This window comes from Stegostoma tigrinum, chromosome 24, assembly GCF_030684315.1.
Source record: "Stegostoma tigrinum isolate sSteTig4 chromosome 24, sSteTig4.hap1, whole genome shotgun sequence".
Lineage (NCBI taxonomy): Eukaryota > Metazoa > Chordata > Chondrichthyes > Orectolobiformes > Stegostomatidae > Stegostoma > Stegostoma tigrinum.
The window spans coordinates 25478202-25498032 of NC_081377.1; the positions used below are offsets into that span (position 1 = coordinate 25478202).

A 19831-nucleotide genomic window follows, 5' to 3' on the forward strand; every position below is an offset into this window, starting at 1 on the left:
GTGTGACTTTTAGTTTCTATTTGGAACTTTATACACACTTGCATTCCTGGCCCATAATGGATGTACGTTTTGTACATCCCTATTTTTCTTTTTGAGGTATGATTAATAATGGAAAGTTGCAGGAGTCTTCAAGTGGTAAACTGCCAGACTTCTAACAAAGCCATGAGCTAGTTAACACACCAAAAGCAGCTGATAAATCATGCTACAAGGATTAAAGATTTTTAAAGTTCTTTGTTTTTCTTTTCTGATGTAAGATTTCATGGGTGCCAGGCACAGTCTGTTACATTATCCATGTGCCTGCTTACTAATAGAGCTTTTTGACAGGAAATGCACTATGCAGCTCAATTTTGTCCTCTTGCTACCCATACGTGAACTCTGGTAATACGGGAGGGCAGATGGGTGGGGAGAAGGATGAGGCACTCCCTCTTTTCATGACCCTGAACAGTGGAAGCATTGAGGATTATTGTTGAACTAATTCTGTTATCCTTGACTGTGAGCAGGTCATGGCGTACACAAAGATCTAATCTGATCGCACCCTTCTTGAAAACATGCTGCGTTCCATATGTTGCTATGCACTTAGCCGACCTTTTCAGATCTCAGGATTATTTTATGGGAATTTCCAAAATGAAAAGCCACCCAACTTGACTTAAAAATTTAAACTACCTGCCGCTTAATGGATGAGTTCCTATGTTGTTTCACCTCAGCTAATGGAAATTTCATAAATTATAGTGATAAACAAATTAGTGTTTTATGGTTAGACTTTTACAGTAGTTATAACAATAAACAAATGGATTTGTTAATATATTTTTAATGTGACTTCTGTGCCTTGCTTTGGTCAAGTTAAGAGTCCAAAAAGAATACAGGAGGAAGTTAAAGGCTTCTGAAGAATAAATACTGCGTGCGTGCGCGCTTGGGCAGTAAGCGCTGATATGTCCGGCGCTGGGGCGACCTGGAGTTGTATGAAGGGGCGCCGCGATTGCCTTGGTTCTGCAGTTTTTAATCGGAGCCGTGGACTGCTCTGGCTCCTGACAGCAGCTTGTATGTTTAAACGTAATGACTTGACAGTCGGCAAGTTTTATATATTAGAAAAAGGTTCTGGGATGTGAATCACAGAAATTTTACTTAGAATGGCTTTCATATCTTCGGTGCTTGCATTTTCACTGGAACTCATGTCATTTCTCTGTTCTCTCAATCCCATTAATATTAGTCCTTGTGTTTAACTCCTGCCTTGTGTTGTATTAACTGGCTTCAATTGATATTTGGGATCACCGCATTCCAAATGTAGCAATTCTTTTTGCAGGGAAGGGAATTTTTAGCCCTGTCCTTTTAGTTTCTGTCCTTCCAGTACACTGATTAGTAGAAATCTTTAAGTACTTATTTTGAAGCTGTAGCAGCACTTCTATTGGGTTATAAATTCGCCTTTTCGATGCTGTGGCGGTTTAGAGAGCCGACGAGCTTAGTGGACTGCAGCAAAAGAGGGGAGGACGTTTGTCTCTTCACTTCGTTAGGAGAATGGATTGCTTGTTACAAATTTATTTTTGAAAATGTAACTATATATTTGTGGGGTCAGGACAGCAACATATGCACAATTTATTTTCCTTTTTTATCATTTGTTTTTGAAGGTGTGCATTACATTCAAATAATGAAAATTATTTCGCTAGAATAGTTGTGCTTCTATTGTTGAGTAAGAGTATCTATTAAGTGCAACTAATCTGACACTTGGGATGCAGAGGGTAGCATCCCTGCTTCTGATCCAGGGACTGTGGCTTCGAGTCCCACCTGAGGAGTTGACAACTAGAGAATTCATGATACAGCCAGACAGATTATCAACCTGCATATCCTTCCAATAGATGGTAAAGGCAGGTGATAGGGGCAGTAGAGACTTTTGGCTTGCCATGTGATTGGGAAAGCTGTAGACTGGAGCCTCTACCATCGCTATATAAAGGTCGAGACTACAGTAGGCATGTATAAGTGCACACTGCGGCAGCAACTTGGACTTCAAGTCTGTTTTAGTCATTCAATCAAGTCTTGAATTTATTTTCCACTACTGACTGCCCAAAGTAAAGTTAACCACGTTGCCGTGGGTCAGGAATCACAGATTAAGGACGGCAGATTTTCTTCCCTTGAAAGAAGGATATTAGGGAACTAGTTTTGTATACCAGATTTTTTGAATTCTAATTTCATCATACGATGGGACTTGAACCCATTTAAATAGGGAATAGATTACTAGCTTGGTGATATTACTGCTGTGCCACCACCTCTGCTATGACAACCCACCAATAAAAGGCTACATTAAACCAGGTCACAAAGGTCTACCTGTGATAATTTTACAGTTGGAGACCTAGAGATATAGATGTACCAGCACTATCAAAATATTAATGAATATATTAGGGGAGGCAATGGCCTACTGGTATTATTGTTGGACTGTTAATCCTGATCCCCAGATAATGTTCTGGGGACCCAGGTTTGAATCTCGCCATGGCAGGTGGTAGAATTTGAATTAGATTTAAAATATCTGGAATTGAGAATCTAATGATGAGTGTGAATACATTGTCAATTGTCAGGAAAAACCCATCAGGAAACTGCCATCCTTACCTACATGTAGCTTCAGACCCACAGCAATGTGGTTGACTCTTACCTGCCCTCAGGGCAATTAGGAATGGGCAACAAATGCTGCCTGGCTAGCAACACCTTTCTCCCGTGAATGAATTAAAAAAAACCTTTAATATATTAAAGGATAGACCTGAGTAAGTTTTAGTATCTAACTCCTTTAACATAAGAATTTGACATTTTTCATGATTTGCCTGCTGTCTCTCAATTTTCTACACAAATATTGTTTCAAAGAGGCTGTCTTTACCACAAAGTAATTTAAAGATTATACTTTAACAGGAATGCAGAAAAATAATGCATTTTAAACCCAAAGTGAAATGCACTTCCTTGGAATTAGGTAAATGTGTTTTTAAAAATTACAAAAGAACTTGGAGCATACAGTGATGAAATACATACACTGAGTTCAGTATTGGGGGGAGAGAGGGGGCTCTCCCAGTGCAATGGGCTCTACTTGAATCATGTTGACATCAGAGTCCTGGTATATAGCATAACTAGCGCTGTGGATAGCACTAAATAGTGGGGTGGGGATCAGTTGCATGGACAATTTATGGAGAAAGTGAAGTGGGATTAGAGCTCAGCAGAGATTATTTAAGTTTCCAGTCATAGGACAGAGTATGGAAAGAGTCAGGAATCTAGCTTTTTGAGGCAACTGTGCAATGGGGGCGATCAACGCAGGACTGAGAGTGTTTGTACATAAATATGAAACAAGGTAAACTAACTTGTAGTAGAATTGAAATTGGTGAGTACAATGTTGTGGCTTCAAGGTGATCGAGGCTAGGAACTAAATATCCAGAGATACACATCCTATTGATAGAACAGACGGGTGGGTTGGGGGAGTGGTAAAGTTGTTGTCCTGTTAGTCCGAAATGAAATTAAAGCAATAGCAAGAAGTGATATTGAGCTGGAAGGCTTAGAACGTGTTGGGTAGAATTGAGGAGCAGAAGGGTTTGAAGGTAGATCAATCACCCGGAACAGATCGACTATACCCCAAGGTTCTGAAGGAAATAGCTAAGGAGATTGTGGAGGCCTTGATGGTGATCTTCCAGGAATCACTGGAGTTGGTGAGGGTCCCAGAGGACTGGAAAATGCCTAATGTAACCTCCTTTTTAAGGGAGGGAGGCAGAAGACAGGAGGTTGGTTAGCCTGATCCTAGTCATTGGTAAGATTTTAGAGTTCGTTTTAAGATTGAAGTTGCAGAGTATTTGCAAGTGCATGGTAAAATAGGGCTGAGTGAGAATGGCTTTGTAAAGTGGAGGTCATGCCTGGCAAATCTGTTAGAATTAATTGAGGAACTAATGGGCAAGTTAGACCAAAGAGAGCCATCTGACATGATCTGTTTGGATTTCCAGAAAGCTTTTGATGAGATGCTGCACAGGAGGCCACTAAAGGTATGACCCCCTGGTGTTAGGGGAAGGTACTGGCATGGATAGAGGATTGGCTGACTGGCAGAAAGTTGGGATAAAGATTTTTTTGGGATAGCAGCCAGAGACTGGTGAAGGGGTCAGTGTTGAGACCATAACTATTCATGTTGTGCTTTAACAATCTGGATGATGGAACTGAGGGCATTGTTGCTGAGTTTGCAGATGACAAAGATAGGTGGAGGGAGTGCCAAAGAAGCTGCAGAAGGACTCTGGCCAGACAAGGAGTGTGGGGGAAAGAAGTGATGTGGAAAAGTGTGACGTTATGCACTTTGGTAGAAAAATAGAGGCATAGATTATTTTCTAAACGGGGAAAGGCTTTGGAAATCTGGAGCACAAAGGGACTTGAATCCTAGTTCAGGATTCTCTTAAGGCTAACATGCAGCTACAATTAGTTAGGAAGGCAAATGCTGAATTAGCATTTTTTTAAAAAGGCCTGGAATACAAAGACAGAGGTGTACTGCTGAGTCTGTATAGGGTTCTGGTCAGACCACTTTTGTAACATTGTGAGCAGTTTTGGGCCCCATATCAAAGGAAGGATGTGCTGGTGTTGGAGAGGGTCCAAAGGAGGTTTACAGGAATTAAGGACGTATCAAATGAGGAGTGGTTGTGGACTCTGGGTCTGTAATTAATGGCGTTTAGAAGGATGAGGGAGGATCTGAATGAAACTTACAGGATACTGAGTGGATGTGAAGATATTTCCACTGATAAGAGGGACGAGGACCTGAGAGCACACTACCAAGTGAAGGGCCAACCCTTTAAAATTGAAATGAGGGAAGAATTTCTCCAGCCCTAGGGTGGTGAATCTGTGGGAGTCATTGCCACAGAGGGCAGTGGAGGCAAAGTCATTGTGTATTTAAAACTGAGGTTCTTGATTTGTAAAGGGATCAAGGATTATGGGAAGAAGGCTGGAGAATGGTGGAGAAGACTCTCTGCCAAATGCCTTAATTCTTCTTCTAATTTTGTGGTCTAAAGCACAAAAACAGTAAAATTTAGTGTACAGAATGTTCAGAGGTATAGATAGTGGATGGCCAGAGACTTTTGCCTAGGGTGGAAAAAGGTTCTTTACTCAGTGGTAGGGGTGTGGAATGCATTGCTGGAGAAGGTAGTGGAGTTGGCCTCATTAGGGGCACTTTAAGGGCTATTAGACAGGCATATGGATGATAGTATAAGGTGTGGGTAGAGTTTAGATAGACCTTGGGTTTAGGGTAAAAGTTCAGCACAACATTTGTGGGCTGAAGGGCCTGAACTGTGCTGTACCATAATGATTGGCATGAATGTATTGGTTATCTTGAGTTGAGATATTATTAATAATGAACAGCAAAAGTGCAAGATGCAGTGCCTACAGCTAGTTTTTTTTCCTTTGGGAGATGTTTATTTATAGAGTTGATCTAAAGCTCAAATACTACCTGCATGCTAGATAGTACAAATTAATCCTTTTTTTAAAAAAGAAAGTAGCAACTCCATTCAAAATAATTTTGGTAGGCTGCATTGAAATTAAAGCTCATGTTTGCTGTTAGTCAACATTGTTTAATTGTGATGGTCTTTGAGGGCTGTAATATTGTGAACTTTGGTATTTTTGTGGATGCTAAACTGTCTTTCATTTGATGGCAACTTAGTTGAATTTTGTTTTTGACTTTGTTCACATCATTGAGAACTATCATGTGTATCCCTAGTCTTTTCCGACTTCTGGACTGGTTTTCAATCTGGGCAGAAAACTGCCTCCAATTCCATAAAATTTTAGTTTTACTTTCTTTGATACTCCAATCTTTGTCCTAATAATGACCACAGTTACAGAACGGAATATGAAGTAAACCCAAACAATTTTACACACTTTTAAAGAAATGTACCCACCATACACACAGTAATAGACAATGATTATATACAGTGGACTTTCAAGTTAACTCATAATCTTACGCTAATGGGTGTGTTACATGGAATCCAGTGCGTAAAAGCAAAATTTGTGTTAGTTGATTCAGATTTTCTTCTGGCAAGTGTTTTACTTGAAGATTGCTTTGCTCTGTTAGAAGGTTTTTAAAAGGTTGTGCAATTATTTCAGGTAACATGATAGATGAGGACTTTTTATTTTGGCTGTGTGGTTTTAAATTTAATGTGTTAGCTTGGGTATGCTTTTAAGTTAGAGTCTATATTAAGGTCTTAAGTTCTGGTGATTTTTAAAATCTTGTCTGCAGTAAATTACCTCTTGTAGATATTTCGTCTGCATGAAAATCCCCAAAATTGAGTTTAGAGATTAAAGTAACTATGTAGTTTTTTTTAGTCAGGAAGTGATCATTCTACACTGTCCCTGATTCTGGAATCTGAATGTCTAGGCTAGGGTTATGTCATGATGATCTTTCATGACAGGTCAGTTTTAGTTTGCAATATTTGTTAAGTCAATTTTTCACATCAGTCCATCTAGCTTCTTAGAAAAACTTTTCTTCCCCCCCCCCCCCCCCCCCAACAAGACGGTTAGCCCAGAAGTGAAGGTCTGAATGATTAAATGTAGATCAAATATACAAATCAATCAATTCCTGAGCTGGTACAATCATGATCGATAACTAAAAGAAGCAGCATTATTCTTACAATGCAAAAAACACTTCTATGACATCTGTGTAATTGACCTCATTGTGAACCAGTTTTTAATCTCTAAAAGGTTCACTATTCCCATGAATTCCATCATGTTATCAGATGGAAACTGACCATTTTGGCCCTCCAAATCTAAACTTGCAATCTTTTCTCTTAATTTGCCACTTGCTCTAATTCCATATTCCTGTGCAATCATCACAGCAATTTTTAACCAGCATTCTTTCGAGCAATTATTTAATTCTTTTAACAAACAATTGCACGCTCTGTTTCAAGGATCATTTCTTGCAACTTAGTTCAAATTATAATTTAACATTTTAAAATTTATTTTTGCGATTACCTTTTTTAAAGTTCTGATCTCATCTTCCTTATGGAAAAGATCGTGTGTGTGTGTGTGTGACCCCAAAAAATTTCTTGACCTGGTTTGTCATACAACACTTAACTCCCCTAATCTCTGGGTATTTATTAGAGCCTGTAGTTTCCGTGGGACATGATTTGTGCTGTGCGGACTCTTCTTGTCTGTTTTCCTATTAATCCAGCTGTTTGTATGCTTACAATATACAGTTACTGCTGTAAGTCATTCTGGCAGTGAAACAAAAGACTGGAAGATCTAGTGGGAAGAGGGCCAAACTTTCTTCCCCTCCATCCAATGCTTCTATTACCAACTATCAAACAACATTAATAGTTCCTCTGACCTCGTAATGACATTACCACCACATCCCCACCCATATGTAAAGTGTAGGAAAATGGGAAGAGAAACCAATGAGTTTTATTTTCTACAACTTGTAACCACAATTAATCCTCTGTTCACTTTTTCTGTGGTAAAGCACAATTTGAGCCCCGATCTTGATTGACTGACAGAATCTGATTTTGGATTTGAATGCTATCTTGAAACATTGATGAAAATTGTCAAATGTCATTTTAAAAGTAAACTGTTTTATACCGTTTTTAAGACTTTCAAAAAAATTCATTTTCCTCTATAAGCCACTGGGTAAAAGCTTTGAGGTAGTAGAAACTGCCAGTGCTGGAGTCTGAGATAACCAGGCGTAGAGCTGGATGAATACAGCAGGCCGAGCAGGAAAGCTGATTTGTCCGGCCTGCACCCTTCCTAATATCTGGATATGGTGTAACGTTTTAATTTTGCTACGTTTCGAGTCTCAAGACTGACAACTTCCTACCACGATTTGCTTTGGGAATCTTATTCTTGTCATTTTTGCTCAGTATTTCTGCAAGTTCATACAGTGGAAACAGCAGACAATATTTCCGTCATTTGAGAATGGATGCCATTCTAACTCAATCTGATTTGGTAGAACTGTACCCAATTTACTGGATATAACTTAATAGTCTCGATGAGAGTTTGGAAGTGAGAAAGGGCATAATTAAGCAAGAGGGTGCTGAATGGGGAATCTGCCAACCTGCTAAATCTGAGTTGGTAAAGACCACAGTGGCATGTTAGTGGGGGAATTTTAAGTGGACAGTTAATGGCCAAATAGGGTGGCATTTTGATGCCATCAGTATTGAATGAAGTGGTCAGAAGAGAAATCGCCACTTAAGAATCCCAAAAAGCAAATCATTCTGGGGTTTGCTTGGGACTTCTAGTGAAGCATCCTTTTTTAATTGTTACGTACTTGGGACCTGATTGAGGAACTTAATATTGAGAAGGCAGGGTCTGTGACAGCTTCCCCCACCCCTTCCACACGTTGACTCTGACATACACACTCCCACAAGCCCCTCTCACCATTGCTCACCTTTTTGGCCATGGATCCCTTCACTAATCCTGGGCCTGTGGTGCGTGCACTAAGGCAGTTGTAACTGTTTCTGTGGATGCTGTCCATAAAGGAGACGACCCCCAAGGTACTTCATGTAGGATAAGGCCCAAGAGTGGCAACTTGAAGGGTCTAGGCCCAAAATTTCAGCTTTCCTGCTCCTAAGTTGCTTGGCTTGCTGTGTTCATCCAGCTCTACGCCTTCTTATCACGGACTCTCTGGCTTGATAACTTAAGGATGGGGTCCTCATTGCCTGGATTTTGGCACATTCATGTTGAGATTCAGATTTTCTTTGGCTCTAAATGAATGTTGAAAATTTAGCAAGAGAAAGTCTTCTCTTTAAATGTTTAAATTTGAGATTAATCTGAAGCCTGATTTTGATAGGTCTTTTGATGCTGTAATGGGTAGTGTACATCTCACACTGGGTTACTTTCTCCTTTTTTTTCCAGTTTAACCTACCTCTGCTAATTAATTGATTCCAATGTCAAAGCCAGATGTTAGGTAATCTTTGATTAATATTCACCTTCCTTGAACTAGAATGCTGTGGATGCTAGAAATCTGAAAAAATAAAAATCAAAATGCTGGAATTACTCTTGGGTTATGACAGTATTCGTGGAAAGATTTTAAAAAAATATGTTTACCTTTCATTTGAACTGGAAAGAGTTAGGTTTTTTTAAGCCAGGCTAGGGTGGGAGAAGGACAAAAAGGAAGATCTCTGGTGATTGAATGATAAGTGAGTTACTGTTTCAGGGCCAAAGGGAATGGAGATGGTATGAGAAAAGAGACAAAGCATGTGTTTTTCAGGTGTGCTGCTGAATGAAAGGAAGAAAGAAACAAATGGGACAATGATTATGGTCTAAGAAAGCTTAGCCCAGAACGCTGTAAAACATTTGATTGAAAGCCTCACTGGAGCTATGGAGGAGGTTGTCTTGTCATCTAGTTAGGTGTGGCAGGGATGCCTGACTGGATCCAGGGAATATGTAATGGTTTTAAGGGGTAATCAGGTGAGCACTTGACCGAGTGTAGATATTTGTAACGAACGTGTGTTTTGTGAGAAGCCATCAGTTAATTGGATGGGTATGTATTGGGAAAACAAGTAATCAGTGTAGTTAGAAACTGGAGTGAGAGTAGAAGTAAAGTACTTGCGAGAAAAGTCTTTGCTTTAAATGCTGGTTAGACAGAATTCATCTTTTTGGTTTTTATTTGGCTGAGGACAGAAATGTAAGTGTGAGATCTAGGTTGAGAATTAAATTGACAGGCATCAGAAACCGGGGGTCATACTTTTGGACTGACTTGGAAATTTCCACAAAGCAGCCACTAATGCGTTTGGTCGTCTCAATGTAGAAGAAACTACGTTGTGAACAGTGAATGAATAGACTAGATAGAGATGTATGTGTAATTTTCAGATTCACCTGGAAAGAATGCTTGCGGCCTCAGTGAGACAAACTGGGCAAAAGGACATCTGAGGACGTTGTATCTGAGGTTGGATGGAGAGGGACTGTGGCAGAAGAGATCAAGTATGAGGAGTGGACCATAGTGCCTTGAGAATGCTGAAGGGGAAAGGGAAGCTGTGATTTGTTGTGATGCCACACTTGGGGTGATTTGAAATAGTGATAAATGATCACTTGAATATGGAGATTAGTGGGGTGGAAGGGGAGGGAAAGGGAAAGGGAAACCCCATCGTGGTTTTGTGTGGGAAGTGAAGAGGTATTTGCAGAAGTGTCAATGTGGCGGACACAGTTCAATGCCCTCTTAACATTTGGCCATGGGGTGGGGGGATCCTCAGTTGAGCACTGGCTTTTTTTTATGTAGATTTCTGTCAGCTGTCAGATCCCACGTTCAAGCAGAAGAACCTGTTTCTTCTTCTTCTAAATGAAGTAAGCAAGTGCCAGGTTCCTTTTGTAGGAATGGCATTTCTACAAAGTTAAAATACGAGTCAAATATTTTAATGCCACTTAATTCAAGATATGTTGCCTTCTGCATCAGTAAAGAAAGTATAGGCTGTAGACTTCCTTTACACTGTCGCTTAAGCACTGGCTAAATTTTCTGCACTCCAGCTTCAAAATTAATGCCTGTAAATGTGCATTACTCCTCTGCACAGATGTTCAAATGTGCAGTGAGTTATAAAACCCGTCCTAAGTCCAATTCTAGTTAGTAGCAATGGTTGAGAGCCCATTCTTGTCTGGTTAAATTGACATCTTCATTATTCTATATGCTGGCTTGAATCTTGTGTTTCAATAAATTAGATTGCAAGTTTGCCTGTTTTGTAAGGCTAAGAGGCTCACTTAGAAGTTGCTAAGCCAAATAGACATGGCAACTGCTGTACAGTTTACAATGGAGTATAACATGTTTTCACTGAGAATATGTTCAGTTGTTGCAGTTTCTTCATATATCCATCTTCATCTGAAGAATAGAGGTTACAGAATGCAGGTTTAGCAAATTCTCAATCTGATATGGCTGGGACCCTCTAGTGCAGGACCAATCTGAAGGAATATTGTTATTTGCAATGCCCCACCATTTGCTGCGGTTAAAAATCAGGCAGCATTTCCCTGCATGTGACCTAAGTGAAGAGGGCAAAAGAGAAAGTGATATTCTTCCAAACAGAAATCATCAGATTTACATTGCACAAATCCAATTTTCATTCCAAATGGGCTTTTATAAGTATGATTTAAAAGCTTGAGTCCAAACCAATGGCAGGAACAACTTAGTTTCTGCTAGTTTTACAATGGAACTGTTTTGGCCTTTAGTGCGGGCGGGGTGGGGTTTAAAGAGAAGATGATGAGTTACAGTTTTAGGTATATGTTGGCAGAAATAAATCTTCACATTAGAATATCTCTCCACTGAAGGCTAAAATCACTTGTGAATAAAGAATGAATTCAGTCAGAATTGGCTGGCATTGTGCTTGAAATACCCACTGAAAGACAAGATTGCACAATCCCATTTTAAGGAGTGTTCCTCCAAATTGTGAAATGTGCACGTTTTGAAACTTTAACATTCAAGTGCTACTTTTTTGGTTGCAATTATATAAGGGGCAAGTGTGCCTAATGTGTTATTGAGGTCCAGTGCGTATTACAAGAATGTCACAGTCATCGTGTCCCTATCTCCTGAGCCAGGAGGTCTGTGTTCAAAACCCACCTGTTCCAGAGCTGTAAAATAACATTTTCTCAACAGGTCAATGAGAAAATATCTACGTCACAAGAAGTGATGTACGTGTCACGTGGCCTTTCTGTTGCCTTGTCAAGATGAAGCTACAGGAAAATTTATTATTCTTCTTTCACGCGGCAGACTCTTAATTTTGCACCAAAACACCCATAATAGCATGGAAATTATATAGCAAACAGCAGAACCATTAATAGCATTAACATAGGGAATTGTAAACTGGTATGTCTATGCCCCTGAAAGTGGTAACATAGGTGGATGAGGTTGTCTGGAAAGCATATGGCATGCTTGCCTTCATCGGTTGGGGTACTGAGTTTTTTTTAAAAAAAAAATTGGCAAGTCACATTGCAGCTGCACAGAACTTTACTTAAGCCACATTTTGGAATAGTGTTCTAGTTGCCACATTATGTGGAAGCTTTGGAAAGGCTACAGAAACGATTTACCAGGATGTTTCCTGGTTTAGAGGGTATTGGCTGTGGGGAGAAATTGGAAAAATCTTGGTTTGTTTTCATTTGAAAGTTGAAGGATGAAGGGTGACCTGATAAATTTGTAAACTTCTGTGACAGACATGTCAGAAGTCTTTTCTCCCCACTGTAGAGATCTCATTTACTAGGAGACACACCTTTTATGGTAAAAGGGGGTAGGTTCAAATGAGATTTGAAGGGCTGTTTTGTGTTTTGTTTTTTACACAGCGTGGTAAGTGCCTGGAATGCATTACTAGATGAGGTGTGAAGGCAAATGCAATATCGATGTCAAGATGCCTCTTAAACAGATACAGGAACAGACAGCGTATGGAGGGAGATAACAAGAACTGCAGATGCTGGAGTCCGAATCAATACAGTGTGGAGCTGGAACAACACAGGCCAGGCAGTATCAGAGGAGCAGGAAAGTTGACACTTTGGGGTTTACACCGTTCATAAGGACTCATTATTTGATCAGCCCTGATGAAGGGTGTAAACCCAAAATGTCAACTTTCCTGCTCCTCTGCTGCCTGACCTGCTGTGTTCTTGGTAGCAAATAAAGGAATGTGGACTGCATTTAGGCAAAAGGTTTAAGTTATTGAAAGGTATATGGCAGAAATGCAGTCATGGTGGTCAGTAACAAGTTCACGCATTGCACCCAGAAATGGGTCCAGTTTGAGAAAATTTGTTCCCTCTCTCATTTGCACATTGCTCAGTCTCTACTGATTTTTGTTTTCCCCATCTAGCAATCAGGTGCTGGTTTGTAGGAAAGTTCCTTTTGTGTATAAGAGTTAACTTGTTGCAGTTTCAGCTTGAATGAGTTTGGGGTTAGCACAGGAAATGTTCATTTTTAATCAATGTCTATTCACCTCACGAATAATCTAGCTTCACATCACTGAAGACCTTTTTAAGTTGTATGTGGACATATTGCCTTGCTACATTCTACAGTAGTTAGTTTCATGACAATTTAAAGTTGACATAATTTTTAAAAATGTCTATTTTGCCCAAGGGAACGAATTCCATTTTAAAAGGCTTATTCTGGAAAGTTTGGATTTAAAATTCCCAACCAGTTATGCTGGGTTAGGTCAATTTTAAAATGGAAATACCAGCTCAGTGAAGTGGAAAGTACTGCTCTTACTGAATGAAGCTATCTCTCAAATTTCTCTGACTGGTTGAACACAATATGGTCCTTGTTCGTGTATTGATCCTGCATACCTTTTTTAATGCACGGTTTTCATCCTTTTTCTTCAAGAGTTACCAGAAAACTGGACAGATACAAGAGAGTCACTACAGGAAGGAATGATATTTAATCTCAAGTATTTGGGTATGACGCTAGTGGAACAACCAAAGGGGGAAGATATGTCGTCTGCTGCTGTTCGAAGGATTGTTGCTATGGTAATCAACTTTTGTCTATATTTTTGGTTTTGGATGCAATTGGAATGCTGAAAGCAATGGTCACAGCTTTGTCAGATTTTGGTTGCTCAGCCACATCTGTGAATTGATGTTGGCGGAACACATCTTTCTCAAGGCACTAAAACAGGACACATTTCAATATTGAAGTTATTCATAGTTGCAGCTGCTGTTTTATATGGGCAAAGGTAACTGAATTACTGGTGTAACCAACAAAATGATTTGAGTCCTGTGAACCTAGTGGCCTTAAAGCACACCAAGTAACACCACAGTGGAGGTATGAGTGCAGCATGATAAGTTGACATTGTCTATTTCCATGAAAAGTGTTAAAATAAAATGTTCTAATGAAATTATTAAAAATGAGCCTAACTTGCACATTTTAAAACAGGGACTGAATTATGTCTGATAGCCCTGGTCATGCACTGTAGTATACCCTGCCAACTTAAATTTACCTTGGGATCACATTCGGCCTTCACTCCACTTCTCCAGGTGTGCAATAATATGGGAGATCAAAAGCTGAGTTGGTTTTTGAATTTTAAAACCACTTACATTTTGTGGAAATGGTCTGCTGCTGGTGGTTTTGACTTCTGTTTCTTGGGCTTGTAGCTCACCTGCCAGCAGTGTTACTGCGGAGTGCACAACTACATTTTGCTTTTCGTGATGGTTTACTTTGTGGGGTTTATTATTATTATTATTATTATTATTATTATTAGCATTTTATAATGGGCATCAAACATGTATACCAATAGTTGGTGGCAGTCAATGTACTAAGCATTTCTTGGTTTAGGGGAGGCTGTCTATAAAGAAACATCTGCAGTCACTATGTGAGAAATGCCACTTTACCAATTGAATTGGAATTTTACTGTGTGTTCCCTTAGTTGGCTATCTCTGAGAGAATTAATTTATTTTCTGTAAGTAGCCAGTTTTTGGCATTGCAACTAAATTTTAATGACTTTTTTATTTTTCTGTGCAGGCCAAAGCAAGTGGGAAAAAATTTCAGAAAGTCTCACTGACTGTGTCGCCGAGAGGAATCATACTGCATGATGGAACAAATAATGAACTAATAGAGAACGTCTCCATTTACAGGTATATAGCACTTCCACTCTGACTTTATTATCTAGGCACAAATGGTAACTGTACACTAGCGCAGGATGGGAAGGCTAACGTTCAACCCTCATTACCACCTGAGATGTTTTTCTTTTAAAATAAGAATGCTGGTGAAATTCGATGGTTATGCTCTTTCAGCAGTTTACAGTAACAATGTTTTGTGTGTTGACCCTCCTACACAACTAGTGTCAGCTTTAAAGGAGTTCTGTGTAAAGCATAGCTTACAGAGGCAGTAACTTCATGTTTTAATCTTGACCAAACATTACAGCTATATCCTTTGATATTCAGAAACAGAAAATAATGATGGCGTGAAGATTTCAAAAATTAAATACAAAATGCTGCACTGCATATATACTACTATTAAAGTCAGGGATTCAGGAGCCAACTTTTAGCCAAAAAGCAGGGGATCAACTTTTTTACACAAGTAATGTTTGGGTTGAAATTCTTCACAATTGCGGAATTGCAAGATTAGGGAATGTTTCCTTCAAAGCTCTCTCCATAAGTTCCTATTCACAGCTTCTTTTTCAATCCTTGACACAAATAAGGCAATAATACTTTCTGCACTTTCATCCAAGTCATTTTATGTCAATTGTAGAAACTTGTGGGCCAAACACTGATGCTTGTAGGACATAACTGGTTAGTCTTGCCAACAAGAACGTGCCCTTGGATCATTGTTTGTTTAATTTAACCCACTGTTTGACGGGACCCTTGGTCAAGCAAGACCCATTCCTCCCACTCCTGTGCTTATCCCTTCTCCTTTTCAGAATAAAGATAGGGATTTTCACACTACTACCACCACCACCACCACTTTGCCTTCTGGCGAGATCGCTCTCCCTGACCGCCTTCTCTGCTCCATACTCCCCACCACTTTTTTATTCCCTGTCCCCGTCCCCGTCCCCCACCCCCACCCCCGAAGAAAACCACCTGCATCAAACAGGTGTTCATCTGCTAACGTGGCTTACTGTACCCACTGTTCACGATGGTTTCCCCAGTGTAGAGGAGGCCACAATCCAAGGCTTGGAGACTGCACTTTTTTTCTTTGAACACTTGCGCTCAGTTCGTGACAAATGATTGCACCTCCCCAGTCATGAACCATTTAAACTTCCCCCCCCCTGCTACTACTTGGATGACATGCCCATCCTGGTCCTCCTGCAGTGCCATAATGATGCTACCTGGAAGCTGGAGGAACAGCAACTCATGTTCCACTTGGGAAGCCCTGCAGCCCAAGGGTATCAATGTGGACTTCAAAATCTCCCCTCCCCCGACCACACTCCAAAACCAGTCCAGCTCAGCCCTGCCTCCCTAACCTGTCTGTCTGTCCTCCCACCTCAAGCCCCCACCCCCCACCTCCTACCTACCAGCCTCATCCCGCCTCCTTGACCTGTCTGTCCTCCCTGGACTGACCTACCTCCACCCTAACTCCCCTTCACTGGCTCCATTCCTGCCTCTTTGACCTGTCTGTCTCCCCTCCACCTATCTGCTGCTTTATCCATTGTCACGCTCGCGCTGTCCCTCATGCGCGCTCTCCCCCCCCCATTTCTGAAGAAGACGCCAGACCCAAAATGTCAGCTTTCCAGCTCGTCTGTTGCTCGGCCTGATGTGTTCATCCAGCTCTACACCTTGTTATCTCAATCATCTTCTGCTATTTATTTGCCATCTTCAAGAGTACACCACCACCAAACACATCTTTCCCTCGCCTCCATTGCCAGTATTCTACAGGGACTTCCTCTGTGGCACCATGGCCCATGGCATCATTACTCAATGAGTCTACACACTTCGCTGTCCCATGGCACCTATCCGTAACAGTTCATCATTCATCTCCTACCTGCACACTGTCCAAGGACCCAAAAATACTGCCTAGGTGAAGCAGCATTTTATTTGTACTCTATTCAATGTATTACTGTATTCTCTGTTTGCAATGTGGTCTCCGTTTACGTTGGCAAGACCGATGGAGGCTGGGTGGCCACTTTTCGGGTACTCCTCCGGCCTGTCTGTAGGAACAATCCTGACCTTCCAGTTGATTGCTATTCCAATAAGCTCCCTTGCTCCCGTGCTGCTGTTTCTGTGTTGGACCTGCTGCAGTGTTCCAAAGAAGTACAAAGAACACTATAGTTCATTTTTCACTTTGGCACGTTACAGCCTCCAGGTCTCAATTGTGAATTCTACAAATCCAGAGCCTGACTTCACGACGGCTGTCCTTCATTTTCTTTTTTTCTGCCACCCGTGGCTTATCTTGGGGTTTTTTGCTCTCAGCCAAGAGGACCCGTTTTCTCCCTGCCGCACCTTGATTTGTATCTGTTTTTTGCACCTGCAATTCTCTTTTTCACCATTTTAGTAACACCTTTGTCTTTCACACTGGGCCTGCACATCATCTGTTCTCCTCACCCCTTTTTTATGCCACTGTCTAATGCATAAAAACCGCCATACTTTAATTCCTTTTCCATTCTAAAGAAAACTCTGTTTCTCTCTTCACAAATGCTGCCGGGTCTACTGAGCTTCTCAAGCATTGAGTTTTTGTGATTTCCAGTATCCACTGTTGAATTTTGCTTTAAATGATACACTTATGCCTGCTGTTTCCTGTTTGCTGGACCACTTTCTATTCAAGTCAATATGCTACTTTGTATACCAGGATCTCTTAATTTTCACCAATAACTTTTGACATGGTCAAGTTTATCAAATGCTTTCTAGAATGCTCATGTGAAAAGCATGTAAATTTCTCAAAGAACACTAACAAATTGCTTGAAGATGACTTCCCTTTCATAAAACTGTTGACTCTGCCTAATTACTATGAAATTTTTGAAGTGCCCTGCTTAAATTCCATAGTTTCTGTGGTGGGTTTTGAACCCATATCCCAGCCTATTACTAGGTTGGGCTTCTTTCTTTCTATGTCAGCCACCTTTAAGCCTAAGTGTTTGGCATTTTGGCTAAACCATGACAGACTTTGTACACAAGACCAACCACTTCTAGAACACTTAAAGAATGCAATGCAGACAAAAGTAAGCAATCTGGAAGAAGAGGAAACTTCTAATGGTTTTGCAACCTGTTCATGTTTTCATACTAACCTAATGTTTCCTGGTGTATGCTGTGAGCTCTGGGAATTCAGCATTGCTGACTCAAATGCACTTCCTGAATATTTTCCTCCACATTTTATGGGTGGTGTAGAGGTGGAGAAAACAGTTTCAGTCAAAATGCAGGAGAGCTGCTGAACCTGAACACTGTTCAGCCTACCTCGAGGATGTAACCTGCCTCTCTCTATCATGCTTTCTAATAGCAAAGAAGTTTCGGATAATGCATTATAGCTTCAAGTCCTCCCTTATTTTGTTTGTGCAACTTCCATGTCTCAAATAATGGCTGCATGTTATCATTTTCATTGCAAACATAACTTTTGCTGCTTTGTTGCAAACTTATTGCAAAGCCTTCAGCCAGACTCAAAGTTAGCTGGAGATCAGCTTTTGCTTGGTGGCAACTTAGCAGAATGGGTCTCTATTCACTGGGATGAAACATGCACACACATTCTAATAAAGTAAAAATATATTTTGAATGTTGCTTGAAAACAGCACATTTTGTCAAAGCTTTTCATCATTCACTCATCAGGGCATTCACATGAATTACCAATCTAAGGTACATTACATGATCTACCGAAGAAGAGTGTGGATTAGTTGACTGGACTTTGGTAGAGTTCCTGCCAAAGAGAATGCACAAAAATATATCTTTGTTTAGCAGTACCCCAGTCCTGCATTACCAAACAGCTATCGGAATATCTCTTTTTCAGGAGAGGTGGATTGCAATGGCTCTTCATCTTGCTTCTGATATCATGGCTGTAAATTCTGTACAAGGCTGTATTGCAGAGTTAAAACATTGAATAAAATTCAAGTGCCACACACACTTTTAAAACTACACCCTGCTATGCCAAGGAGTGGCAGGATGTGGGTTTATATTTGCAATGCGCTCCTCAAACCACATGTTAATTCAAAATCCTAGCTCTACTTTCATAAGCCATGTTTTCATACTGGTATTTTTGATTCTGAATTGGGGAGACTGATGTTGATGAGTGTTTCCTTTTTTATGCTTTTAAATATCTCTTTTTATAGTGTTGGAATTTAATTCATTCATTTTAGAGAACTGTCAGAGCCTCTGGGTTTTCTCCCTACACTCCCCTCCTGTAGGTCATAGACTCAGAGCCACACAGCATGGAAATAGACTCTTCAGTCCAACTTGTCCATGCTGACCAAATTTGGCCCATATCTATCTCAATCTTTTCTATTCGTGTCCAAAGTTCTGGAAAACCTGGATGTGTTTACCTCTGCCCCTGTATTCCTATTCAAATTTGCTCTGCACAATTAGTCTGAATAGGAACTTCCTGATTATGATGTAAGGTGGGTGATATAAATATCACTGCTTTTAGCGTTTGGATTTTAAAGAGGCATCTAGTCTTTTGCCTTTGTACTAGGGAGGGGTTGGTGGTTAACAATTAATTTGTTCATCTATTTGCAGTTATGGCTTTTTTGAAATCAGCATGAGAGGGAGTCTTTAGATTTGTTAACGGGAATTTATTTACATTGGGGGAATTTTACACAAGGTAAAAGTGTCAGCTTATCTTCAGTTAGAATCAGAAATTTGTTTTTCTAATCTAGCATTAAAAGGCCTCAGCTTGGAAAGCTTTTTGTTAACAGGAGTCCTCTTTGCAGGTGATGTGAGAAAACAGTTCCTCTGAAAAAAGAAGGTAATTCAGAACAGTTAGGAAATAGTTTCCATATAATTTATTGTAGTCTGTAAGTTCCAGACCAGAAGTGTTTCGGTTAGAACCCTCAAGGAGTTATTCGAAAGTCTAAAAGTCTGAGGGTTATTCACACAACTGAACTAAAAAGTACGAGGCTATCAAACTCCAGTCTGGGAACTAGAGAATACAGTTAAGCCGAACCTACAGATGAGATGGGGGGTGGGGGGGCGGGTGGAATTCTCTGGTGTTTGGGTGTTATATGATGATGGGATTATGTTTTTGCTGTGTTTGGAATTTCAGGTTGTGCTGTATGTAAATAGATTAGTTTATTCTATCTGATCTTTTCATTTTGCATAGTTGCAGCATTGTGCTTGTGTTTCAGTGAATGACCACATTTAAATCCTGGTGTTTTGTTTTGTATTTTAGTTTTAAAATCTAGCCAGATTTCAGCCTAGGATCTGACTAGTCCAGTATTAACATTAGCTGGCATGGTAACAATATCAGTCCTGAATCTTTATCTTTACAGACTTGGACCTGCTTATACAGTATAAAGGAAACCTGTAACTTTTTACAGTTAACAATATGAAAAATATAGTT

General features: G+C 40.2%; 1 protein-coding gene across 3 annotated transcripts in view; it reads left to right on the forward strand.

Moving 5' to 3' along the window:
- ldlrap1b (low density lipoprotein receptor adaptor protein 1b) overlaps positions 1–19831 on the forward strand; it is a 51245-nt gene that overhangs the window by 10082 nt on the left and 21332 nt on the right. For all 3 annotated transcript variants that reach the window (XM_048558348.2, XM_048558347.2, XM_048558349.2), the window contains exons 2-3: positions 13250–13392; positions 14381–14493. In XM_048558348.2, coding sequence (XP_048414305.1) covers positions 13250–13392; positions 14381–14493 — 256 coding nt within the window. The remainder of the gene's footprint in view (positions 1–13249; positions 13393–14380; positions 14494–19831) is intronic.